This window comes from Lycium ferocissimum, chromosome 8, assembly GCF_029784015.1.
Source record: "Lycium ferocissimum isolate CSIRO_LF1 chromosome 8, AGI_CSIRO_Lferr_CH_V1, whole genome shotgun sequence".
Classification (NCBI taxonomy): domain Eukaryota; kingdom Viridiplantae; phylum Streptophyta; class Magnoliopsida; order Solanales; family Solanaceae; genus Lycium; species Lycium ferocissimum.
Window position 1 is genome coordinate 20,881,877 of NC_081349.1, and position 27,648 is coordinate 20,909,524.

Sequence of the window (27,648 nt, forward strand, 5' to 3'; positions counted from 1 at the left end):
TATCTGAAGCCCTCCTCGTAATTAAAGCAACTCCCAAACACATGAATATGTAACATAGTGGCACTTGCCGCCCATGGTATATCATGAATCATAACTTGCTTGTACATGGCTTTCATGAATTATAACTTGTAAATATAGTTTCATATAAACATAATAAGAATACATGAGGAAGAATTCATGATTCATGGATTAAGCTAGGATTCCTAATAACCGAAATGGAAGATTAGGAATACAATAACCAATATAGATACAAAATTCATGTACATAAATACGTAAATACGGCTACCAATATGTTAGGTTTAATGCCCTAGGATTTGAACTTCATGGATTTTACGAAACGGATCATGGGGAAGAACGTAGAGGTTCCCACATGTGGATGGAAGTTCTACATACCTTAACTTCCTGCTTTTGAGCGTATCACAATGTCCTCCAATCCCTTCAACTTTAACCTATAGCAGACATGTCATAGGGATTCTATGTTAGCAACAATATCCATGCTTTGTTCATCTAAGCATTTTATCAAACACTTGGTGGACATGAAACTCCACAACCCTCATTAATGGTGTTTTCTTCACCAAATCCCCATTCTATTACTTCTAGCAAATTCTAAAATCTCAATTAGATGTAATTAACATCATTCTTCATCACCCATATGAATATAACAATTCCAAGTCAACAATCCAACAACTCTAGCATAGTTCATATGATTCTTTTCAACAAACCAATTATTATTCTCCCAAGAGTTCATCAATTCACAACTACAATTGATTAGGGAGTAGAAACATTACCTTTTTGGGTAGTCACCACGAAATCAACACCCCCAAGTCCGATCTTTAGCTTAAAATGACGGCAACAACTTGTACTACACTTTATCCTTCACGAGCTTCGGGATTTGGGGCCTTAAACTTGGTTGATTTCCTACTTTCTCTCTCTAGCTCTCCTCTCTCTCACTTCCTCTCTCTAAAAATCTGAAATTTGAGGGAAATGGAGGCTGCTAGGGTTTTCATTTCCCTTAAATACTAAGGGGAAAATGGGTTGACCCAACTTGAAAACGGGTTGAGACCTATCTGTCTTAAAACGTCTATATCTCCCTATCCCGACGTCGCCTATGAACCCACGACCTATGGTTGGAAAGGTTTTTCAATTATCTAAAACTTTCGTTCTTTGAGTTTTCCCAAATTCCCAATTTATGATAGGGTTATGGCCTCCCGAAGTCAGGTGACCCGAAACGTATATACGGACCAAGATACGGTCACCGTTACGGTCCCGTAACACGAGATACGGACCGTATCTTGGTACCGTATCTTGGTGAAAATTTCCAGTGAGGTTCTGGAAATTTTTGACGTGTTACGGCCCACTGTTACGGTCCCGTAACTCATGTTACGGCCCGTAACGTCACCGTTACGCCGGGCAAAATTTCCAGCGAATAGGCTTCAGTAAAATGGGCATAACTTTTTGCACAGATGTCCGTTTGACCCCGTAAGATACCGTTGGAAAGCTATTTCAAAGGGCTACAACTTTCATTGAGGAAGTTTTCTCAAATTCCCAACGGATTTTCACTAAAGTTGACTGGAAGGCAGACGTATCGAAAACTTAGCCGATTCTATAGGATTTCAAGTGCCTTACTATTAGCCATATTGAGACGATCATATCTCCTTGCTCCGATCTCTCGATTGGCTTGGTCCTTATATCGTTAGAAAGGTATTTCTGCATACTACAACTTCATTGATAGTACCTTCCCAAATTCCAAACCGATCAAGGAGTTATCGCTGCCCGAAATAGGCCCATGAACCATTTTCGCAAAACGTCAAACCTTAAATGTTTCCACTAGAACTCTAATGATATGAGCTTAGACATAGTTCCAAGATGCGGGGTGTTACAATATCCCCCCCTTGGGATCATTCGTCCTCGAATGATGGGTCATGGTTAAGAATATGGTTGGACATGGCTTGACTACATAAACATGAAGGAAACATAACATGAAACATGGAGATCGAACTAACATAACATGGTTATATGAAAACATGAATACCGAGGCATGAACATGGGCACTTTGGATAGATGACATGAGCGTGGAACATGAGACATAATATGACATGGGGCATGAAAACGATATGACATAGTTTCATGAAAACATCGATTGTGCCGAACATGAGACATGAATAGCGAAGACATGAACATGAACTTGAACGTGAAACGAGAGGCATGAATACATAAGGGACATGACATGAATACTAAAAGTATTTACCTTGAAGTTTATTTGCCTCGCTTCTTCAAACAAGTAGGGATATCCGGATTTCATGTCTTCTTCGCTTCCCATGTAGCCTCTTCAACCTTCTCGGCTCCTCCATAAGACTTTTACCGAGGCTACTTCCTTAGTTCTCAACTTGCGAACTTGACGGTCAAGAATGGCTACGGGGATCTCTTCATAAGTCAAACCATCCTTAACGTTATAGTATCAACAGAACAACCAACGATGGGTCTCCTACACATTTCCTCAACATGGACACATGAAATACGGGATGTACAAAGAGAACAAGTCTTGTGGCAACTCAAGTTCATAAGCCACTAGACCGACCTTTCGTAGAATTCGTAAGGTCCAATATATCTAGGACTTAGCTTCCCTTTCTTTCCAAATCTCATAACACCTTTCATAGGTGAGACTTTAAGGAACACCCAATCATCAACCGAAAATTCTAAATCCCTTCGTCTCACATCCGTATAAGACTTATGGCGACTTTGAGCCGTTTTTAAACGCTCCCGTATTAACTTGACTTTCTCCATAGCCCGATAAACCAAATCGGGTCCTAACAACTCGCTTCACCTACCTCGAACCAACCAATTGGTGATCCGCACCTTCGCCCATACAGAGCTTCAAATGGTGCCATCCCAATGCTAGCATGATAACTGTTATTATAGGAGAACTCGATAAGAGGCAAGTGATCATCCCAATTACCTTTGAAATCCAAGGCACATGCTCTCAACATATCCTCCGAGTCCGAATAGTACGCTCCGCCCGGCCATCTCGTTTGTGGATGAAAAGCCGTGCCGAGGTTCACCTTGGTACCTAATCCTTTCGAAAGGATTTCCGGAAGTTCGCCGTGAACCGAGCACCACGGTCCGAAATAATGGACACCGGTGTCCCATGCAATCCGACGATCTCATTAACGTACAAACTTGGCATAATCTTCTCGCTCGAATCGTAGTTTTGACGGGCAAAAAGTGTGCTGACTTAGTAAGCCGGTCAACGATCACCCAAATAGAGTCATGTCTCCTAGCTGAACGAGGTAAACCTGATACAAAATCCATATTGATCATTTCCCATTTCCAGACAGGAATATCAATATTCTGAGCCAAGCCACCAAAGCCTCGGTGTTCGGCTTTCACCGCCGACGCTCAAGCACTTAGCTACAAAATCGCCACATTCCTCTTCATATCGTTCCACCGCAAATCTCCTTGAGATCATGATACATCTTAGTGGAACCTCGGGTGAATAGAATACCCGGAGTTGTGAGCTTCGACATGATTCGCTCTTCGAGTCCATCTACATCCGGAACACATAATCCGCCTTGGTACCTCAAGGTACCATCATCTCCCCCTCGTTCAAAAGTCGTTGTCTTATGCTTGTGAATCCCCTCCTTCAGTTCGTAATAAATAGGGATCGCTAAATTGTTTCTCCTTGACTTCAACGACTAAAGAGGAAAGAGCACTATTCGAACAACCACACCACCATCTTCGAGTCCAAAAGTCGAACTCCAAGATTGGCCAAACGGTGAAGTTCCTTTGTCATAACTCTCTTATTCACGTTCACGTGGCCTAAACTTCCCATGGAATGCCGACTAAGAGCATCAGCTACAACATTCGCTTTCCCTGGATGATAAAGAATATCCACATCATAATCTTTAAGCAATTCAAGCCATCTTCTTTGCCTAAGATTCAGCTCCCTCTGTTTGAAGATATACTGCAGGCTTTTATGATCTGTAAAAATATCAACATGCACTCCATACAAATAATGACGCCATATCTTAAGTGCAAAAACTACAGCTGCCAACTCTAAGTCATGAGTCGGATAATTCTTTTCGTGAACCTTGAGCTGACGAGATGCATAAGCTACAACCTTACCATGCTGCATTAAAACACATCCGAGACCGACTCCCGAAGCATCACAATAAACCATAAATCCTTCGGTTCCTTCTGGTAAAGTCAAAACTGGAGCAGAAGTCAATCTCTTTTTCAATTCCTCAAAGCTTCGCTCACAAGCATCTGACCATTGGAACTTAACTTTCTTCCGAGTCAGCTTAGTCAACGGAGCAGAGATAGAAGAAAATCCTTCTACAAAGCGTCGATAATAGCCTGCCAGACCCAAGAAACTTCTTATATCAGAAACTGAGGTGGGTCTGGGCCAACTCTTTACGGCGTCAATCTTTTGAGAATCAACTTTAACACCTTCACCCGAGATCACATGGCCTAAGAATGCCACTGATTTAAGCCAAAACTCACACTTTGAGAATTTTGCAAAAAGCTCACGATCTCTAAGAGTCGCGCAACACTATTCTGAGATGTTCTGCATGATCGACCTCATTACGAGAATACACCAAAATATCATCAATGAAGACAATGACGAATAAATCGAGATAAGGCTTGAAGACCCTATTCATAAGATCCATGAAAGCAGCTGGTGCATTTGTCAACCCAAATGACATAACAAGAAATTCAAAATGGCCATAGCGAGTCCTGAAAGCTGTTTTCGGAATATCAACTTCCTTAACCTTCAACTGATGATAGCCTGTTCTGAGGTCAATCTTGGAATAACATTGGGCACCCTGCAGCTGGTCAAATAAATCATCAATTCTAGGAAGAGGGTACCTGTTCTTAATGGTGACCTTGTTCAGCTGACGGTAGTCTATACACATACGTAAGGAACCATCCTTCTTTCGGACAAATAAGACTGGTGCACCCCATGGCGAAACACTAGGCCTAATAAACCCCTTATCAAGTAGATCTTTCAACTGGGCCTTTAACTCTTTTAACTCTGCTGGAGCCATTCTGTATGGCGGAATAGATATCGGCTGAGTATCGGGAAGTAAATCAATTCCAAACTCAATCTCCCTGTCAGGAGGGACTCCTGGAAGATCTTCGGGAAAGACCTCTGGAAATTCATTTACGACTGGTACGGACTGGAGAGTTTGAGTCTGGGCATTTGAATCCTTAACTCGAACTAGGTGATAGATATAACCCTTGGAAATCATTTTTCTGGCTTTTAGGTAAGAAATGAATCTACCCCTGGGTACTACTGAATTACCCTTCCATTCTATGACTGGCTCGTTAGGAAACTCGAATCTTACCACCTTAGTTCTACAACATACTGTGGCATAACATGAAGCCAACCAATCCATACCCATGATCACATCGAAGTCTACCATTTCTAATTCCGCTAAATCGGTACCGTTGTGTTGCGGTGATAGATTAGGATTGGGCAACCCCTATACATACGTCTAACTATGACTGATTCCCCAACTGGGGTGGACACCTCAAAGGGTTCATACAATTTTTCAGGTTCAAACCCAAATTTCTTAGCAACAAATGGGGTCACATAAGATAAAGTGGATCCTGGGTCAATAAGGGCATATACGTCGAAAGTGAAAACTGTTAGAGTACCTGTAACAACATCTGCACGAGCTTCTGTATCCTGACGGCCTGTCAATGCATACAAACGGTTTCTTCCCCCGCTTGTGTTTCCAGACCTAGCTGCACTGTTCCCCTGCTGGGCCTGATTGTTACGAGGGACTGCTGAATTTGTGGATTGCGTCACATTACCTCCGCACTCGTCCGGCCGATGGACGCTCTCTTTCTGAAAATGGCCCTTCTGACCGCAACCATAGCACGCATTTGTACCCACACGACAATCACCTAAGTGTCTCTTGCTACACTTCCTACAAGCTGGAATGGTATAAGCTGACTGACCCACACTAGCCTGAGAATAAGAATTCGATGGTCTAAAGTTCTGCTTTTTGTCATTTCTGAAATTAGGGACTGGGGCACCAGCTGTAGATGGAGCGGGTCCTGCTGACCTGTTCTTAAAGAATCTCCTGTTTCTGTTCCCGCTGAATTGCCCGGTAGACTTGACCCTCTTGTTGAACTCCTTGTCTTTCTCTTTTTGTAAGGCTTCTTCCTCCTTTAGCTTTGTCTCACTGCCCTGTACAAAAGCAACCATCTTGGAAATAGTCGTTGTCCCATTCTGTGCAACAATATTGGCTCCGTCATACAAATGGGAATCAAGACCTCCAACGAATCTTCTCACTCTTGCCCTCATATCGGGTAACATGTGTGGAGCATGTTTAGCCAGACTAACGAACTCCAAATAGTAATCTTGAACTGACTTGCCATTTTGTTTGAGTTTCAGGAATTGTTCAGCCTTAGCCTCTCTGACCTCTACTGGCATAAAGTGGTCTAGGAATGCACTAGCAAATTCATCCCATGTAGCATCAGGTGCATCCTCACCTCGGGATAATTCCCAAGATTCATACCAAGTGTTAGCAATGCCCTGTAGCTGATGAGCTCCAAAAGTAGCCGCTTCGATTTCTGTAACTGCCATAATCCTGAAGATCTTTTGGAGAGCATCGATGTAGTCCTGAGGGTCTTCATCCTTCTTCGTCCCCGTGAATACTGGGGGATTCATTCTGAGAAAATCCTTAGTCTTAGAAGACTCCCCATTACCTCCTGAACTCGACCCAGATTCCTGACGTTGGGCCTGAGCTGCTACCAGTTGTGTGAGCATGTTGATAGCACTCCTAACATCTCCATCTGAAGCACCAGGAGGTGTAACGGTAGGGGCGGCTGGAGCTGTTGCCTGAGTCGGAACAGTATCTTCGTGAGCTACTTCAGCGGCAGCCCTTTGGCTGGTGGCTGTGTTTCTCTTCTTGTAAGTTCTTTTGTAAGGCATTTTCTGAAAACACGTACACGCACGAATTAGGAAGTCATCCTACAAATAATGCTCTAACTGCACGATCTAGAATATGAAAGAAATGAGACAATCCTAAATGTCTTGGTGGTCAACTGTTTATATGTGTGGGGCCCTCACACATATAAAAGAGACCCCACCGGACACGGTTTCATAGACTCCCTAAAGACTCTTGAACCTAGGCTCGATACCAAGCTTTGTCACGCCCCGAACCAGGGCCTGGACGTAACACGGCACTCGGTGCTCGACCGCATGTGACCGAGCGAACCACATGGCTTCTGAATCATCATGATACATAACATAAGCGGAAATATAACGTGAATGCATGATGAGCCTTTATGAAACTTAGTAAGTCATAATACTTAAATAAATACTTGTTTAAACATGAGTGAGCCAAAATGGCTATAAGACTCCAAATGTCTGACATGACATAACTGACTTGTCTAGTCTATGAAACCTCTATCATGAGTCTGACTGAAAAATATACTTACTGGGACAAGGCCCCCAGCATACCTTTAGATGAAAAGCTAAATAAAGAAATACAATGTCTAAACCCCGAATGAGATGGGGCTCACCGATAAGCTGATACGTGCAAATCCTAATGAGCAGAAGCGTCGTCCTGTAAATCCGTACCTGCATCGTGAAATGCAGGCCCCCGGGCAATAAAAGGGGACGTCAGCACATTGAATGTACTGGTATGTAAAGCAACTGAAATAAATAATATGGGACATGAAAAAGCATGATAAGACCTAAACCCGGTCATGAGCATGAATACATACATACACATATATAATAAAAGCTTGATAAAAATATCAAAAAGTAGGGAGAGCAATAACTTATAACCGATCCATGGTGCGGTGCTTGCGTCCCGCCCCGCGCGAACACTCGGTCCTTGCCGGGGAACATGAGATTTAATAAAATATGAAAGGATCCAATCATTACGAGAGATCGTCGGGACATGGGTGGAGCGATCCTCATCCTACGGTGGCTACGTAGTTTCAAAGCTATCCGAAGCCCTCTCGGTAATTAAAGCAACTCCCAAACACATGAATATGTAACATAGTGGCACTTGCTGCCCATGGTATATCATGAATCATAACTTGCTTGTACATGGCTTTCATGAATTATAACTTGTAAATATAGTTTCATATAAACATAATAAGAATACATGAGGAAGAATTCATGATTCATGGATTAAGCTAGGATTCCTAATAACCGAAATGGAAGATTAGGAATACAATAACCAATATAGATACAAAATTCATGTACATAAATACGTAAATACGGGCTACCAATATGTTAGGTTTAATGCCCTAGGATTTGAACTTCATGGATTTTACGAAACGGATCATGGGGAAGAACGTAGAGGTTCCCACATGTGGATGGAAGTTCTACATACCTTAACTTCCTGCTTTTGAGCGTATCACAATGTCCTCCAATCCCTTCAACTTTAACCTATAGCAGTACATGTCATAGGGATTCTATGTTAGCAACAATATCCATGCTTTGTTCATCTAAGCATTTTATCAAACACTTGGTGGACATGAAACTCCACAACCCTCATTAATGGTGTTTTCTTCACCAAATCCCCATTCTATTACTTCTAGCAAATTCTAAAATCTCAATTAGATGTAATTAACATCATTCTTCATCACCCATATGAATATAACAATTCCAAGTCAACAATCCAACAACTCTAGCATAGTTCATATGATTCTTTTCAACAAACCAATTATTATTCTCCCAAGAGTTCATCAATTCACAACTACAATTGATTAGGGAGTAGAAACATTACCTTTTTGGGTAGTCACCACGAAATCAACACCCCCAAGTCCGATCTTTAGCTTAAAATGACGGCAACAACTTGTACTACACTTTATCCTTCACGAGCTTCGGGATTTGGGGCCTTAAACTTGGTTGATTTCCTACTTTCTCTCTCTAGCTCTCCTCTCTCTCACTTCCTCTCTCTAAAAATCTGAAATTTGAGGGAAATGGAGGCTGCTAGGGTTTTCATTTCCCTTAAATACTAAGGGGAAAATGGGTTGACCCAACTTGAAAATGGGTTGAGACCTATCTGTCTTAAAACGTCTATATCTCCCTATCCCGACGTCGCCTATGAACCCACGACCTATGGTTGGAAAGGTTTTTCAATTATCTAAAACTTTCGTTCTTTGAGTTTTCCCAAATTCCCAATTTATGATAGGGTTATGGCCTCCCGAAGTCGGTGACCCGAAACGTATATACGGACCAAGATACGGTCACTGTTACGGTCCCGTAACACGAGATACGGACCGTATCTTGGTACCGTATCTTGGTGAAAATTTCCAGTGAGGTTCTGGAAATTTTTGACGTGTTACGGCCCACTGTTACGGTCCCGTAACTCATGTTACGGCCCGTAACGTCACCGTTACGCCGGGCAAAATTTCCAGCGAATAGGCTTCAGTAAAATGGGCATAACTTTTTGCACAGATGTCCGTTTGACCCCCGTAAGATACCGTTGGAAAGCTATTTCAAAGGGCTACAACTTTCATTGAGGAAGTTTTCTCAAATTCCCAACGGATTTTCACTAAAGTTGACTGGAAGGCAGACGTATCGAAAACTTAGCCGATTCTATAGGATTTCAAGTGCCTTACTATTAGCCATATTGAGACGATCATATCTCCTTGCTCCGATCTCTGATTGGCTTGGTCCTTATATCGTTAGAAAGGTATTTCTGCATACTACAACTTCATTGATAGTACCTTCCCAAATTCCAAACCGATCAAGGAGTTATCGCTGCCCGAAATAGGCCCATGAACCATTTTCGCAAAACGTCAAACCTTAAATGTTTCCACTAGAACTCTAATGATATGAGCTTAGACATAGTTCCAAGATGCGGGGTGTCCGCCTCCTTTGTTTTCAATAGAAAATTTTGAGTTCTGATAATTTTTGAAATTACCTAATTCAGCTCTCTCTTTAAAAAGGAAACTACTACTAAAGAACCCTCCATTGCCTCGTTACGGTGTTTAATGTTTAATGTATGTGAGGACATACCAATAAATGTTATTACTCTCCTTCCTTGAAGAATCTACAAAGTAAAACATAATACAACCAAACCATAAAACACATACCTCAAAGTCCTCGACTCTAGGCTAATATGACTAAACTCCTTAATAAACTAACTTTACTTTCTTTGAGATAAGCACAATCAAACAAAAGACAAAACTCTTCATGAAGAAGTCAATGTGATAAAAATGATTTTAGGCATTTCATCACCCCTTCACTCATAATTTCGTACTGGTGAAACAATCAAGTCCGTGTGCCTTGTTTCTAAAAAGTCTCCAAATGCACTTATTTAAGCAAACTAATGCTCTGAAAGATACTCCATCCAATCAAACTCTCTTCTTGTTTCTTGTGTCCATCGTTACATCACATGTAAAATTAAGTAATTTATCCTCTTATCTTTCTATCCTCATATTCTCAATTTAACAAGTCTCACTATTGAAAGAAGTATAAAATAACTAGAGAAGTAGATTTGCATCTTGTTCGAAATTATAATGAGAGCTTGTTATTGTTTATCTAGTTTATAGTAATGAACCCTTTCAAACAAGGATCCAATCCATGTACGGGTCAAATTCTGCCTATGCTTGAGACTTTGGAGTTAGGGATTTGTATTGGTGTTGAGTATGTTAATATGATTTCTCCGAGATTGAGAACTTGACTATCCTTAGCAGCTATACAGTAACATTTCAGCGTTTTAATGTGAACCCAATATTTAAAAGGATTAAACACCTCTGCTTGGATAGGTTTTCCCTAAAGGTGAGAAGATTATATCAACACCTTGGTTTGTTTTTATTTTGCAGTATTTTAATTTTGCGGAGTGTTGGCAAATAACTCAAGAACTCTCCAAAGTTGTTATGTGTTGTGTCTCTTATTTGAATTACCATTGTTTAAGATGAAGCTGAGTCAAAGTTGTTATTGTCTCTGTTGTATTCATGTAATCACTAATGTCTCTTGAAGTAAATCAATTAGGAAAATGTGAACTAATACATCAGGTAAAACTATAAAGAAAAGATAATGAAATTCACATAGATTTACACTAAATAGGAAAGTGAATATATGATAATACAATATTTCTTAACAGATATGGTTGTTGAACAAAAATATAAATTTTAATTAGGTGAAAATAGGTTACTTTTATAGGAGTCAAAGAAGTGAGAAAATAAAAAGGAAATTTTAAAAGTTTACATAATTTGTGCGTCATGAAAAGAAAAAATCAATTAAAAGACTAATGTTTTATGGGAATCCTTTCTATTCTATTATACATAATATTATTTTCTTTTTCACCTCTAATCTGTATATTACCATTATGAAAATGTAGCGTAGACTAAACGCTGGCTTTAGACTTACAAAATCTTATAACCTTCCTTTTCTTAATTCTACATAATTAATCCGTGGTCTTGTGAATGGTTTACAGAAGTAGTTGAGGAGATTAATTAATTTGAAAGAGCTCTTGCCTTTATGAAAGTGGAGACCAGCAAGGAGGATTTGTACAGTCATTTTGATTTCATCCAAATATGAGTTCCAGCAATAAAGGGATTGGAAAGTTTTGCAATAAATCAACAAAGCAAAAAGCTATCTCTGAAACCAGTACTGTTGATGAGATAAATGTATTTGGAGATCATGAAATATCACGGCGCTTGAGACATATGTTAATGACAAGTGGATTGGAATGGACTGAAATCCAGATGTTTTTATTTCAGGACAAGCAGCATGCTGCTGGGAAAAGGCAATGTTCCTTTCATACAGAATCTTGGAGAATGTCTCGCCAATTGTGGTATCAGTTATTGGTTTTTGATTGAGCAACAGCTCTGTAATGGGATGCATGGATGATGTGCAATTCTGTGAGTCTGATGAATTGACAGTGAAAAGATGAATAAGAGATAGAGACGTGAAGAAAAATCCAGTTCAAGAAACTTTTATGTCTGGGACTGTTACTGAATTACATGATCCTGAGCTTTATGCCCTTACATGGCAGAGAAAATTCTGGACAACTTCAACCAGCATTTACATGGGAAATCAAGGTTGAAATTCGAGATGAAGTCGTATAATGAAACTGTTTGGAATCCGGCGATGCAGATGTCGGAGGATAATTGACAGCTCATATGGTTCAAGAACCAAGCAGCTAAGAACCAAAAGAAAGCTAAAGCTCTTGAAGAGACTCTTACTCTGGTGAGTGAAAAGCACAATCAGACAGTGGAAGAGAACAAGATTATCAGGCCGAAAACAAACTGCACCGGAAGAGAACAAGGGTCCATCTCAACAAACAAGGAAGAGATGGAGTATCAATCACAGCAATTTTTGGATGCTCCACAAATCAAGGATAGTTCAAAATGATTTAATTTAACTGTTTGGAGACTGTTGATTTGGCGGAGGACAATATTGAAGAAGATACGAGCCAATTAAAGCTAAAGCTCTTTAAGAGACTTTTATTCTAGTGAGATGTTTCAAACAGCATTTGCAAATGTTACTCAAGATTATCATGGACTGATATAATAAAGGCACAGGGAACAGAACGAAAGTATCAAAGTTTTTCAAGGATCCTTCAGGATAATATTTACAATGTTCAGGCTGTTGAGGAGGACAAATTTCAGCACCATCACAGCTTTAAGTTTCTGCTAAAGTTGTGATGCTCCACAAATCTTTTTATTTTTTGAGACTTAAAATATTTATTGTGTAAAAAGGGATTTAGCCATTGATTTGACACAGATAAGGCATGGGATAAAAGGTACAAAAATCAGCTCTGTGTGCAATGTCACTTAGAGAAATAATGACCTCGATACACGAACTGCAACAGCTTAGATGGCGATGAGTATAGCTTTGAAGTTGAAAAATGGCATGGATGATGCTCATTTTGTTAAACTTTTATATTCTAATAAATTTTTGTTTCATGAACTATGATATAATAAAAAGGAGAAACACTTACAAGAACTACAAGCTATACAAGCAACTATGATGAATGGATTTTCATATATATTCAATGTTTTGTCATCTTATCAGGAAAAAATATATTCAATGTCTTGTCCTATGTTGACAAAAAAAGAAGTGCAAAAAGAGCATACCAGCTAAACTAAGCAGAACTCTTACAAGTTATCAGCTAAGTGATTGTGAGGTTTCAAGGCTACGACGTCCCCGGCCAGATATCGTTAGGGGATTAACAAGGCTTTCTACATAGATTTTTGCAGGGCATCCCTTAACATCATCAGCGTGCTCTAGTTGTCTGGTTGAACCATCATATATCATGATCAATGGGGGGAGAAAAAGTAAAAATTCACCCTTATTTGACTCGTGAAAATGTATAGAAAATGTGAAAATGGGTGAACACATATATAGCCCATCATTTTGAGGATATTTGATGGTGAACAATTTTGTCCAAGATACATTAACTCCACAATCCTTCATAATCCACACATCAGAAGTAGTAGTACCTAGACGACAAGTATAAATCAGAGAAAGATCACTTCCCACAACTCCCAGTATGAAATGAGAATCGACTTCTCCACAACTGGGAAGCTCCAACTTTCCCCATGTCTCGTCTGCTAAATCAAAAGAAATGATGTTGCACACATTGTTAATACCAATACCAGTAGATGAAACCCAATAAAGCTTCCCATTGACAAATTTACCCGAAGAATTTACTAGAAAGATGTCTTGAAGCTCATTGACTGTTCTCCAAGAATCAGTCCTCAAACTGTAAATGTTGATATAGGAAGAATTACCATAATAATCGATATATACTACTTTATAATCGTCATGTAACTCATCATATCCAAAACCATATTTGCAATAGTAAGAGCAACCCAACGTCAAATCAACTTGTAACTTAGGTAATTCCTTTGACTTTCTAATGGTGGGGTTCCATAGAAATGTCTCCCTCTTCCGCTTGAACAGACAAATCAATCCATTAGTAGAACCGACAATGTAAGCAGAAAAAGTAGGGTTTTCCACGGGAGAATCCATGTCAAGTAGCTCAAAGCTTTGTTCTTTGTAAAACAAGGGAGGGAGACAACAAAACTTAAAATTTCTTTCGAGGCCTCGAAATAGAACTCTATGATGGCTGCATCCTTTGTCATTAGCTGTTAATTTCAGATGGGTCTTTACAAAATGAGGGCTAGAGATTAGTTGAAGCCAAGATTTTGAAACACACATGCATTTCAACAACGAATTCGGGGGCAGCTTTAAAAGAATCTCTTTGATGATTTCATTGGGAAGAACAGGGATTATCGAAATCGAATCAGCCATTAATGTAGTAAAGGACTTTGGAGTGCAAATCTTGTGATAGCATGAAAGAATTGTGTAGGAGTGAATGATGTTAAAAGCCTGATATGTTGTGAGAGATAGGAATATCAGAACTGAGTTCAGTTCCGATGTCTGTGATATGTTGTAAGAGATAGCTGACACTCTCAATGATAGCAGACACGCAGTGGATTTGGGTCTTTTTCTCAAACTTCTTGCTACTCCACCAGTCCATCTGTTTCACTTAATTCTAGGACATTATTTTAGAAAAAATAATAGTGATATTTATATTTGATGAACTACCATGACTAAATTGATTAGCGGCATTTTTGGTATTCCGCCTTGTTTATAACTATATAAACGGTATTTTCAATTCTATTTAATTTGGAGCGTCAAGGACCTTCCAACGGGAATATCGTTTGTTTATGGTCGATAAGTTCTTCTTCAATGTCCTACTATTTATACGAAATGCTGATTTAAGAGAGAATTTATGAAAGCGCAGTCAGGCTTCAATTGACAGCTAAGCTTCGTTATGCGGCAATTTTCAAGCTAGCACTCTTTTCAGTTTATAGTTTGACTTGATACAAAATTCAATCAAGAAAGATTTTTTTTAAAATCTTGTGATACCATGAAAGAATTGTGTAGGAGAGAATGATGTTAAAAGCATGTAAATCCAGAAAACAATGAAAGCAAAACATCATAGGATGTCCGAAAAGTGAGTAATTTGCAGGGTTGCCCTTATTCGGGGGTGGTCTTTAATTTTTGCCTCTGAAATTGCTGGCCTTTAATCTTTTCCTTTCACCTAAAATACCCCGAAGTTCTAGGTTCAAAGAAAGAAGTTATGAAAAAAAAAAAAAATGCAAAGTGCAACAATTTTCAAGCTAGCAGCCATTAATATATGTTGATGTTTTTTTCTACCGGGATGCTAGTGTTTTTTTTTTTTTTTAATTTTTTTTTTTAAATGAAGTTCATCATCTTCCTTATTAATTATGAATTTTCTTCCATTAATTTCTGGAGTTGAAGAAAGTAACAACTAAATTTAACAACACAATTAGAGTTGGATAAAATTTTCTGACTTTTTTAAGCGAAACTAAATTAAATACCAAAGTTTTTGAGAGGCTTTTAATTTTTGAAGGCGATCCATGCAAAAAAATGTACTGATTCTAGGACTTAAGTCCAACAAGGATTTGGGTCTTTTTATCATATTTTTGGCACTCCATCTGTTTCACTTAATTCGAGGACTTCTTTTCTTATAATGATATTTATTATAAATATCGCTTATTTGCATTTAAAAATATTAACTCCTAAATAAAAATAAATAATTTGATGAAGCTACCCTTAATTAAATAGGTATTGTGATTGATCACTTAACACTTAATAAGGGTAAATTTGGAAAAATAAGATTAATTTTTTTTGATTCGGAGCACTATTTTAAAATGGAATAATAAGGTTTAAATATGATTATTTATGTTCCATAAGTAAATTGATTAGTGGCATTTTAGGTATGCCTCCTTATGTTTATAACTATATAAACAATATTTCCAATTATATTTAATTTGGAGTGTAGGGACCTTTCAATAGATATATCGGCTTTTTTTTTTTTTTTTTTTTTTTTTTTGTGGTCGATAAGTTCTTCTTCAATGTCCTACTATTTATGAAAAATGTTGATTTAAAAGAGATTATATTTAAGCTAACAACACAATATCAATACAATAGGTAAACTTTGTTATCCAAACAAGCTGTAAAGCATTAATTCATAGTTTGACTTGATAAAGAATGAAGAAACAAATATTTTAAAATTCAAATTAAATACCAAAATTAACATTCTTGTTAAATATATATGTTCTATATCATTTTTAAAAGGGCCTTCTAGACATTACTTTTTGTGAGATAAGAAAATAATTCCAAAAAAAAAGAAGTATAATGGGGAGTATCGCACTAATTAAATAATATGTTGTGGTATTTTGAGTTTTTGATAAAAATACCCATCAAAAATTAAAATATTACATTTTCAAATTTAACCCTATACATATATAATAACAAAAGTGTTTTCACGACAATAACTAATCACCCGAATGCCCCTTTCAAATTGATGATCCATCTAATCTTATTTCCTTATATTATCCCCTTTCACCGTTTTCTTTGTTAATTAACAGCTATGTTCATTTAATTTATTTTTTGTCATTTTGTTATTTTTTTTCTTTTTATGTTTTGATTTTGTCTTTTGATGGGACTGTTTATATTTTTGATATATTTATCTATGGAAAAGATATCTATGTTTATTGATTTTTGGGTTCCTTTTTAATTGCAAATAAAACTTATATCTAAAATGTAACTTTGTTTTGCTAAATAGACCAAATAAACAAAAAAAAAAAAAAAAGGTAAAAAGAAGCCATCAAAATTTGCTCATTTCTTAAAAATCTAATATACGTTTTTGAGTACACAAATTTTTTCTAACGTATACACATTAGTCGAAATTAGTTATATGAATCCTCGATATCTATTTAGCTTTGGTTATATGAAACTTCGATCTCCGTACCTAGAAACATTCAATATCTCATATTAGACGAAAAACTCGTGTATCAAATTCTAGATCTAATTTAAGTGTGCAAACATACTCTTTCAAGTTCCAAATATATATATATATACCAAATTTGTTTTTTTTCCAATCCCAAATTGTTCAGTTTAACTCACCGAATAGCTAATATATACAAATACTTTTCCCCCGTTAAAGTATATCATGAAGAATTGACAAAGGAAGCTCCATTCATTGTCAATAATCAAATATCATTATCTGTTGGTCCTGATAGCACATGTTTGTGTACAAGTTATGATATCAGGGAAACAATACAGCTTGTATGGAATGTTAGATATTCATTTTTTTTTTTTTCCCCAATGCAATTGCTTATATTCAACAAGAGCTAATAATACTCTTTCCCATTCTAGAGACATTCAACAACAACAACAACATTTCTTAATAATCAGGTTATACTCTTTGTTGGTCTTGAGTGCGGATGTTTGTGTACAAGTTAGTCAGAATCAGTTATATGAATCCTTGATATACATTTTACTTCATCTGGACCTGTTTCATTCTGATACTCAGCAATATCAAGTTGTCTTCACATTCTAGACATATTCATATCTAATTATACATAAAAAGACTTATACCAAACCAAGTTCTTAACGCAATTGTTATCAGGATTCAGGTTTATGCAGATGATTGTAAATCTGGTAACAACATAGAACTACAAGTCTGATACTAAATATAACAGACACGATGGAGAAAGCAAAATAGATAATTGTTCAACTTCGGCAAACAAGAAAGATCAGTAATGTATCATAACAAACATCAAAAACAGAAATGTCAAGGCTTCATCGTTTCGATCCATCCAGTCTGCAAGTACGGATTAGTGTTCAACACTAGCTTCCACTTCCTGAAATTCAATAGTACAAAGCAAGTTAAGGTTGCATCGGAGAAATTTTCACATGACTAGTAAAAAATAGCCATCTAGTTTAAGCAAAAGCAACAATATACCCGCAAGCGAATCATTTCTCAATGTAAAAGGATATTTCAATCAACTGGTTAGCAATGAAAATGAACAGATACATTCAGCTAAAGACCTTAACTGACATCTAAGCAGCACTATGTTGAAACTTCAGACCTACTACAACTCTAACTCACCATATATAAACATCAGTTCCATCTTCTTTTTTTATTTTTCGGAAAAGGCTCAAATATGCCATCGAACTATCGGAAGTAGCTCATTTATGCCACTCGTCAGTAGTTTGGCCCATTTATGCCATCGAACTATCGGAAATGACTCATTTATGCCACTCATCAATAGTTTGCTCATTTATGCCATCACCCGTTACCAAAATGACTCATCCATGTCATTTTTCATTAACACCGGTTTTACAATACTAGATATGACACGTGGCCTCCAACTAGATTATGATTGTGGGTGGGTAGGGTGTATGGGTCGGATTTTTTTATTAATTTGAGATTTAAAATTGGGCTGGTTTAATTAAACGACGTAGACCTCTAATGAGAGGCCATGTGTCATATCTGATATTATAAAACCGGCGTTAATGAAAAATGGCATGGATGAGTCATTTTCGTAACGGGCGATGGCATAAATGAGCCAAACTATTGATGAGTGGCATAAATGATCCATTTCTGATAGTTCGATAGCATAAACGGCCAAAATATTGATGAGGCATAAATGAGCTATTTCTGATAGTTTAATGACATATTTCAGCCTTTTCCGTTTATTTTTTTTGGGGTATAAGTCAAAAGTATATCTCGAATAGTGTACAGGTTTTCATCCTCCAGATGCCTTTGAAAAAAAAAATAAGAATATATCATGAATATTTCATCAAGATGTTGTGAAGAGTATGCATGGTTGGGCTTATGGCTCAACCACTGTCACTATCAAATTTAGCCTAATTATCTACAGAAAAGAAGATTCTCCTTTTACACAAAAGGCATAGAAGAAAGGAAACTTTTCCAGATAAGAAAAAAATAATGGAAACAGAACTCTAAATATTTCAAGGTAGTCCGCTCACACCACATCCGTCTGAAAGCACATCCTATACCCGTTACCAACAATTTAGCCAATATATATGGTACCAGTTTAAAAAAAAAACAATTTAGCCAATATAAATAGTAACCCTGCTAAAACAAAATTACAACATGCAAACAAAGGAGTGAGGATATTTAACGAAGTGAGATGAAAGTTCAAATCCATTAAAAAAATTTGGCAATCTCTTCTCATCTGTCTAAGTCATAGTTGTAGAGTAAACCAATACATGTGCAAAATTTCTCTTGATCAAAAACAATTTAACACATCAATTTCAAAATATGTATGGATGTGCTGCACCAATTAAGATTTAAGTTGTGTATATTAAATCACGCTGACATAGTTTAAAGCCAAACTATTATTCAATATGTACTGAAGTTGTCTAACCTATGGTAGTACCATTGGTGAACAATAGATGGAATATGATCATATTTGCAATAGACTGTTTGAACATCTCACGCCGTAATTCTCTGGACAAGGCCAGTTACCAATTCTCTATCGTCTTCATTAGCTTGTTTGCAGTTGCTGAATTTACCAATAAATCTGATTTATACAACAACAGCACCATACCCAGTGTAAACAAGTGGGGTCCGGCGAGGGTGGAGTGTACGTAGACCTTGCCCCTACCTTGGGAGGTAGCAATACAAATCTGATTTATATTTTGTGTAATTTATGACAAATACTTGTTGGAGCTTGTATGGAATGTAAGAAGTTATTATCTTCTGTTTTTTCCCAATGCCAAATTGCTTGGCTTACTGTTAATAATGCTCTTTCCCCCTGAAAAGCAGCGGAAGAATCCACAAGGAAGCCTCTGCTTCATTTCTGAAGAATCAAATGTACTATTTGTTGGTCTTGAGTGCAAATGTTTCCTCTAACATTCTTTCTATATAAAAGTTAGCCGGAATCATTATATGAATAATGAATCCTTGATGTCCATTTTGCTTCATTTGGACCTGGTTCATTCGGATACTCAACATTATCGGGTTCTCTTCACATTCCAGAGACTTTCAAATATCTAATTATACAAAAAAAGGCTTATACCAAACCAAGTTCTTAGCGCAATTGTTATCAGGAGTCGAGTTTATAGCAGATAATAGAAAATCTAGTAACCCGGTAGAACTACTAGTATGATACTAACACGATGGAGAAAGCAAGACAGATCATTGTTCAACTTCGGCAAACAAGAAAGATCAGTAACATATCATAATAAACATCAAAAATAGAAATATATAAGAAAGATAGATAAATAGGTTGTGTTATTGATGCGTTTGATGGGAAACAATATTCCAGACGTGAGAATTTATAGGATAGATAATGATTAATATTTTCTATATTATTTTGTTAGTCGAATAAAACTTCCCTGAGTGGATTAGGATTCTTGTTATTTCAGTTTTATAGGATTTTTGCTATTTCTAATTTGTTAGGACTTGCTACTGTAATTCTATATAAGAGAGTTGACATTATTAATAAAATAAGTTGGATTTTATCAAGTCACAAAGATTTGGAACTTTCTCAAACAAGTTCCCAGATCTTCAATTCCCCGAATGAAATGCAAAATTCAGCAACCAAATGAAATGCAAAACAAGGGCTTACACCTAAGTGTTAAGTCTGATTTTCATAACCGGCAAGTGAAGGAACAACAACAAATACATTTGATGGACTTAAAAAGGAAATTAAATTTGTGGGCCAAGTCCACTCAAGTGTTTTGCCCTAGAATTTTCTCTCTCGAACATTCTGCTTATAACATCTCTCTACATTCGTTTTTCCTCTCTGTTACTTTCCTTTTCTTGCTCAATAATTAGATCTGGGGAATTTTCATAATAAGGCGAGTAAACTCTAGCTGTATCAACTCTTAACTCACCGACATTTCCATATATACAAATACAATTTTGTTCTTTTTAATTGGGTATACGTTAAAAGTATATCATGAATAATTCACCAAAGGTATGGCTCCACCACTGTCACAATCAAATCAGCCCAACTATCTAGACAAAAGCAGATAGACGGGACATGACTCATCTTCAGCTTATTGAGGACATGACCCTAGATAGGAAAATATGGAGGTCGATTAGGGCAGAAGGGTAGTAGGTATTTCAGTGTTACCCTACTTTTAGTGGGAGAGGCGGGGGCTAGTCTCCTCTTCTCATTTTCCCCGTGTTTGGTAGTATTATTTAGTATTCGTGTATTATCTTGTTCTTCAATTCTTACTACTCTTGTTGCTTCTTTTGTTGTGTTTATTTTGCTATTTTGCTATCGTTATTTTCCTTTCAATCTTGTTTGACTACACTTCTTTTGAGCCGATGGTCTATCGAAAACAACCTCTCTACCCCACAAAGGTAGGAGTAAGGTCTTCATACATTCTACCCTTCCCAGATCCCACTTGTGGAATTACACTAGATATGTTGTTTTTGTATAAATTTTCTTGTTTCAATTACCATTGTTTAAGATTGAAGCTGAATCAAAGTTGTTATTGTCACTGATGTATTCACGGCACTGTAATCACTAATGTCTCTTGAAGTAAATCAATTAGGAAGATGTGAACTAATACATCAGATAAAACTCTAAAGAAAGATAATGGAATTCACATAGATTTACACTAAATAGGAAAGTGAATATATGATAATACAATATTTCTTAACAGATATGGTTGTTGAACAAAAATATCAATTTTTATTAGGTGAAAACAGGTTACTTTTATAGGAGTCAAATACGTGAAAAAATTAAAAGAATTTTTAAAAAAGTTTACATAATTTGTGCATCATGAAAGGAAAAAATCAATTAAAAGGCTATTTTTTTATGGGAAACCTTTCTAATGTATTATACACATTGTTTTCTTTTTTTTGCCTCTCGCATAGAACATTGGCTTTTAGACTTACAAAATCTTATAACCTTCCTTTTCTTAATTCTACATAATTAATCCGTTACTATTTGTGGTCTTGTGAACTAAAATTGAAGTAGTTGAGGGGATTAATTTGATTTCATCCAAATATGAGTTCCAGCAATAAAGGGATAGAAGCAGCAGTGCTCAACAAAGCAGAAAGATTCTCTGAAAATCCATTTTGATGAGATAAATTGGTGTTGGAACAAGAATAGTGTTGTAACTTGGGTATTTTAGAAGATATTGTTCGGAAACTGGGATTGAGCAACAATGCTCATCTAATTCCCCTGTCACAGATGATGATGTTAACGCATGTGAGTCTGATGAATTGGATTTGCCTGATGATGACAGTGATGAAGATGAATATCAGAGTGATGACGACTTTGATGATCACTCAGATGTGACATGAAATGAGTTATCGAGGCGCGAGAGAAAAGTTGTTGGTTCAAGAGACTTTTTGAATGTCTCGACAATTTGACTGTTACTGAGATTAATGATCCTGAAAGACAGTGGCACTGCCCTGCCTGCAAAGGTGGTCCGGGTGCAATTCTGTGGTTTACAGGGTTGCATTCATTGGTGTCCCACACAAAAACGAAAGGTGGATCAAGGGTTACATACAAAGAGAAAAATGTTAATGACAAGTTGATTGGAATGGGAAATCAGGAGTTGCACGACTATTTCAGCTATTATGCTGCTGTCAAGGCTGTTCGACATTCATATGGTCCACAAGGCCATCATAGCATCAGTGTACTGGTTTTTGAGGCCACTGTCGTGGGATACATGGAGGCTCTGCTTCTCAGTGAGCATTTTTCTGAAAAAGGAAGAGATAGAGACGTGTGGTGACGCAATCTAGCTCGCTTTTATCCTGGGGGAATAGGTAAGCTTTATGGTTACATGGCAAACAAATGAGACATGGACAACTTCAACTGGCTTTCACATGGGAAATCAAGGTCGAAGTCGTATAATGAAACTGCTTGGAATCAGGCAATGTAGATGTCGGAGGATAAGCAACACCTCGTGTGGTTCAAGAACAAAGCAGCTAAGAACCAAAAGTAAGCTAAAGCTCTTGAAGAGACTCTTACTTTGGTGAGTGAGAAGGACCGTCAGATAGTCGAACAGAACAAGATTATCAGGTGTGTACCTCTGACTTCAGCTATAGTGTAGCAGTACTTATGCCTTTTCCTTTAAAAAGACGATATTTCTGTTGGAAAGTCCTCAATGCTCCAAGTTAAATAGAACTGAAAATACCGTTTATATAGTTATAAACAAGGTGGCATACCAAAAATGTTGCCAATAAATTTAATCATAGAACATTCAAAAAGCCTCATCAAATGAAAAAATTATTACTACTCCCTCTGTCCCAATTTATGTGATACACTTTTCTATTTAGTCTATCCCAAAAAGAATGATACATTTCTATATTTAAAAATAATCTAACTTAAAACTTCTCCTTTTACCCTTAATGAAATTATTTAAAATCACACAAATATCTATGACTTGTTTTAAACCACAAGTTTCAAAAGTCTTCCTTTCTTTCCTAAACTACGTGCTTAGTCAAACTATATTACATAAAATGGAACAGAGGGGGTAGTATTTTAAAAACAATATCCTAGTCCTAGAATTAATAAGTGAAACAGACGAAATAAAGGACCCAAATCCTTCTCGGATACACACTTGACTTAACCTAATACTTGGATTGCGGTCCCTATATTGAGGAAAGAATATTTATTCGGTGTCTGCTTTCTTACAACAATATCAGAGACATCGGAACTGAAGTCACTTCGGATATTCCGAGGGTATTTTCCTTTAGTTCTTTTGGGGATTGGGTTCATCATCATTCTCTCCTACACACTCCTTTCATGCTATCACAAGATTCTCACTACAACAAGTGATTTGATAATCCCTGTTCTTCCCAGTGAAATCATCACAGAAATCCTCTTAAAGCTTCCCCCCAAGTCATTGTTGAAATTCATGTAGGTTTCAAAATCATGGCTTCAACTAATCTCTAGCCCTGAATTTGTGAAAACCCATCTGAAATTAAACGAAGGATGCAGCCATCATAAAGTTCTATTTCAAGGCCTCGAAATAAATTAATTTCAAGCTTTGTAGTCTACCTTCCTTGTTTTACAAAGAACAAAGCACTGAGTTACTTGACATGGATTCTCCCATTGAAAACCTCTCTTTTTATAATTGTATTGTTGGTTCCGCCAATGGATTGATTTGTCTGGTAATCAGAAATTGGAGACATTTTTATGGAACCCAACATATAGAAAGTTAAAGGAATTACCTAAGTTAGAATTTTGGGATTCCTCTTCTTTCTGTAGCAGATATGGTTTTGGATATGATGAGTCATGTGACGATTACAAACTAGTAGCTATCGATTATAAAGGTAAAATTTTCAGTCTGAGGACCGTGGTCAACATTTATAGTTTGAGGACTAGTAGTTATCGATTATAAAGGTAAAATTTTCAGTCTGAGGATCGTGGTCAACATTTATAGTTTGAGGACTAATTCTTGGAGAACAATAGATGAGCTTCAGGGCATCTTTCTAGCAAATTATTCAGGTAAATATATCAATGGGAAGCTTTATTGGGTTTTGTCTATTGATATTGGTAACAAAATTGTGTGCAACGTCATTTTTTATATTTAGCATATGAGACATGGGGAAAGTTGGAGCTTCCTAGTTGTGGAGAAGTCGATTCTCATTTCAAACTGGGAGTTGTGGGAAGTGATTTTTCTCTGCTTTATACTTGTCGTCTAGGTGTTACTACTTCTGATGTGTGGATTCTGAAGGATTGTGGAGTTAATGTAGCTTGGACAAAATTGTTCACCATTAAATATCCTCTAAATTTTGCGCTATATTTATGTCCTCCACCCCTTCAGACATTCTTTATACATTTTCTCGAGTCAAATAAGGGTGAAATTTTACTTTTGCTTCCCCAAGTTATCATGATATGTAATGGTTCAACCAGACAACTAGCGGTTGCGGATCGATTTGAGGAATGCACTGCTGTAGAATCTATGTAGAAAGCCTAGTTGATCCTCTATTGATAGCTGACCAGGGCCGTCGTAACCACGGAACTTCACAATCACTTTGCTGATAACTTGTAAGAGTTTTGCTTATTTTAGCTGGTATGCTCTTTTTGCACTTCTTTTATTGTTTGTCAAATATAGGACAAGACATTGATATTAATTTAACGCAGCCTTTAGAGGATATTCAATGGAAAACACACTACAAGAAAGTATAGAAATCGCAACAAAAAATTTTACATTTGGCAACAACTTAATTTTATTGTTGGCAAATGATTTTTTTGTTGCCAAAGAATTTATTTTTGTTTCCATAGTATTGATTATTGTTGCAAAATGTACTTTTACCAACAAAAAAAAAAAAGTTATTGCACGTTGTTGCAATAACAGCCGTTGGGAAAAGTTCATGCAACAAAATATTTTTTTTTTTGTTGCCAAAAGTACTTTTTGCAACAATAATCAATCTATGACAACAAAAAAAAAATTGTTGCCAGATATATTTTTCTTGTAGTGACACCTTTGTCAGATATAGTACTTTGTTATAGACTCATTCGTGGGTAAGGTTTATGCAAGGCGGGGCCCTCAAGTTGAGAAAGATAGTAACGTCAAAGAGGATAAGGAGATCTGATACAACTGGCAGATTTTATTTGCATTAAAATAGGCAGTAGTTTAGTTTTACTAGAATTCTCATAAATAGGCAGTAGTTTAGTTTTACTAGAATTTGTATCTGAATAGATTCTCTATGTTAGTAGATTCCTAGATTTCTTAATATCTTGTAATAAGGTTCTCTATTTAAAGGCGCAGATGGAATACAAGAAGGGAGGAAAATTTCTATCAAAAAATAAGAGGTCTGGGACTCTCTCTAATGAGTCCTAAGGTTATAGGCTCCCTTCTAACGAGCTTATTTGTTTCCTTTAGAAAAATAGGTCGTTCACGGAATAAAAACAAGGGAAAGGATCTGTTAAGCGCAGACTTTTCAGTGAATCGCCCTGTGACAAGATCCATATTGCATAGCCGTAACAGACTTCGATGGATTATGAAGGATTGTGGAGTTAATGTATCTTGGACAAAGATGTTCACAATCCACTCCACGATCCTTCATAATCCATCGAAGTCCTATATTTGACAAAGATGTTCTCCATTGAATATCCTCTAAAGGTTATGTTAAATTATAGTCAATCTCTTGTCCTATATTTGATGAAAAATAAAAGAAGTGCAAAAAGAGCGTACCAACTAAAATAAGCAAAACTCTTACAAGCTATCAGCGAAGTGATTGTGAAGTTCCGTGGTTACGACGACTCTGGTCAGCTATCAATAGAGGATCAACTAGGCTTTCTACATAGATTTCTACAGCAGTGCATTCCTCAAATCGATCCGCAACCGCTAGTTGTCTGGCTGAACCATCACATATCATGATAACTTGGGGAAGCAAAAATAAAATTTCACCCATATTTGACTCTCGAAAATGTATATAGAATGTCTGAAGGGGTGGAGAACACACATATAGCGCAACATTTAGAGGCTATTCAATGTTGAACAATTTTGTCCAAGATACATCTACTTTACAATCCTTTCAGAATCCACAGATTAGAAGTAGTAGCACCTAGACGACAAGTATAAAGCAGAGATAGATCACTTTCCACAACTCCCAGTTTGAAATGAGAATCGACTTCTCCACAACTGGGAAGCTCCAACTTTTCCCATGTCTCGTCTGCTAAATCAAAAGAAATGACGTTGCACACAATGTAGTTACCAATATCAATAGACGAAACCCAATAAAGCTTCCCATTGATAAATTTACCCGAATAATTTGCTAGAAAGATGCCCTGAAGCTCATCTACTGTTCTCCAAGAATCAGTCCTCAAACTGTAAATGTTGACCATAGTCCTTTGACTGAAAATTTTACCTTTATAATCAATAACTACTAGTTTATAATTGTCACATGATTCATCATATCCAAAACCATATCTGCAACATAAAGAAGAGGAATCCCATGTCAACTTAACTCTAACTTAGGTAATTCCTTTAACTTTCTATATGTTGGGTTCCATAAAAATGTCTCATATTTCTTATTTACCAGACAAATCAATCCATTAGCGGAACCAACAATACAATTATAAAAAGAGGGGTTTTCAATGGGAGAATTCATGTCAAGTAGCTCGGTGCTTTATTCTTTGTAAAACAAGGTAGACTACAAAGCTTGAAATTTCTTTCGAGGCCTCGCAATAGAACTTTATGATGGTCGCATCCTTCGTTTAATTTCAGATGGGTTTTCACAAATTCAGGGCTAGAGATTAGTTGAAGCCATGATTTTGAAACACACATGAATTTCAACAATGACTTGGGGGAAGCTTTAATAGGATTTTTGCGATGATTTCACTGGGAAGAACAAAGACTATCGAATCACTTGTTGTAGTGAAAATCTTGTGATAGCATGAAAGGATTGTGTAGGTGTTGAATAGATTAGAAGCATGTCATAGCTTCTTCTTCATCAACAATGGCTGCTTCTATCAGCTCAAGGAAGAAGCAAGAATTGAAGAAAAGGAATTTGAATTTTAGGGTTTCTCAGACAAAAGAAAGGGAAAGTGGAAGTACTTCTATATCTTCCATGTTTTCCACATATGTAAGATTTAATTCAATAAGACAGGTGGCATCGATCAAGCCATCCATCAAATTCTATGATGGATACAACGTGGACCGTCCGATAGACGCAAGTTGACAGCTGTGAAGAGAGCATGTGAAAGTCACATGCTCAACATAGAAAGGAATAAATTCAGTTACACAGATAGGATATTTTTGCATAGAATGAATAGGATCAATACAAGTGTACAGCTGAGTATTTTTACATTTTTGTATTTAGATTTAATTCCTTATACAAAATATTTGTATAAATATGATCATTGATGATCAAAGCAATACATAGAAAA

General features: G+C 36.9%; 1 protein-coding gene, 1 long non-coding RNA gene and 2 pseudogenes across 3 annotated transcripts; 1 reads left to right on the forward strand and 3 right to left on the reverse strand.

The window, feature by feature from the left end:
• Positions 1-7,292: 7,292 nt before the first annotated feature.
• Positions 7,293-9,174, reverse strand: LOC132066703 (uncharacterized). The gene is made up of 2 exons (XR_009416918.1): positions 8,361-9,174; positions 7,293-7,594 (listed from the first exon to the last, which is right to left on the reverse strand). It is a non-coding gene; the product is annotated as an uncharacterized LOC132066703 (long non-coding RNA).
• Positions 9,175-12,921: 3,747 nt separating this feature from the next.
• LOC132066704 (F-box/kelch-repeat protein At3g23880-like) lies at positions 12,922-14,438 on the reverse strand. Of its 2 annotated transcripts, XM_059459943.1 has the most exons (2): positions 13,568-14,438; positions 12,922-13,531 (listed from the first exon to the last, which is right to left on the reverse strand). In XM_059459943.1, the coding sequence occupies exons 1-2, from the start codon at positions 14,240-14,242 to the stop codon at positions 13,094-13,096; spliced, it is 1,113 nt and encodes a 370-aa protein (XP_059315926.1). In that variant the 5' UTR covers positions 14,243-14,438; the 3' UTR covers positions 12,922-13,093. The 2 variants fall into 2 exon arrangements, with proteins under 2 accessions (XP_059315926.1, XP_059315925.1); XM_059459942.1 differs by having other exon boundaries at positions 12,922-14,438.
• An 8,168-nt stretch (positions 14,439-22,606) lies between these two features.
• On the forward strand, positions 22,607-24,887 carry LOC132066125 (F-box/kelch-repeat protein At3g23880-like; annotated as a pseudogene).
• Positions 24,888-25,256: 369 nt separating this feature from the next.
• Positions 25,257-27,436, reverse strand: LOC132066705 (F-box protein CPR1-like; annotated as a pseudogene).
• Between the last annotated feature and the right edge of the window lie 212 nt (positions 27,437-27,648).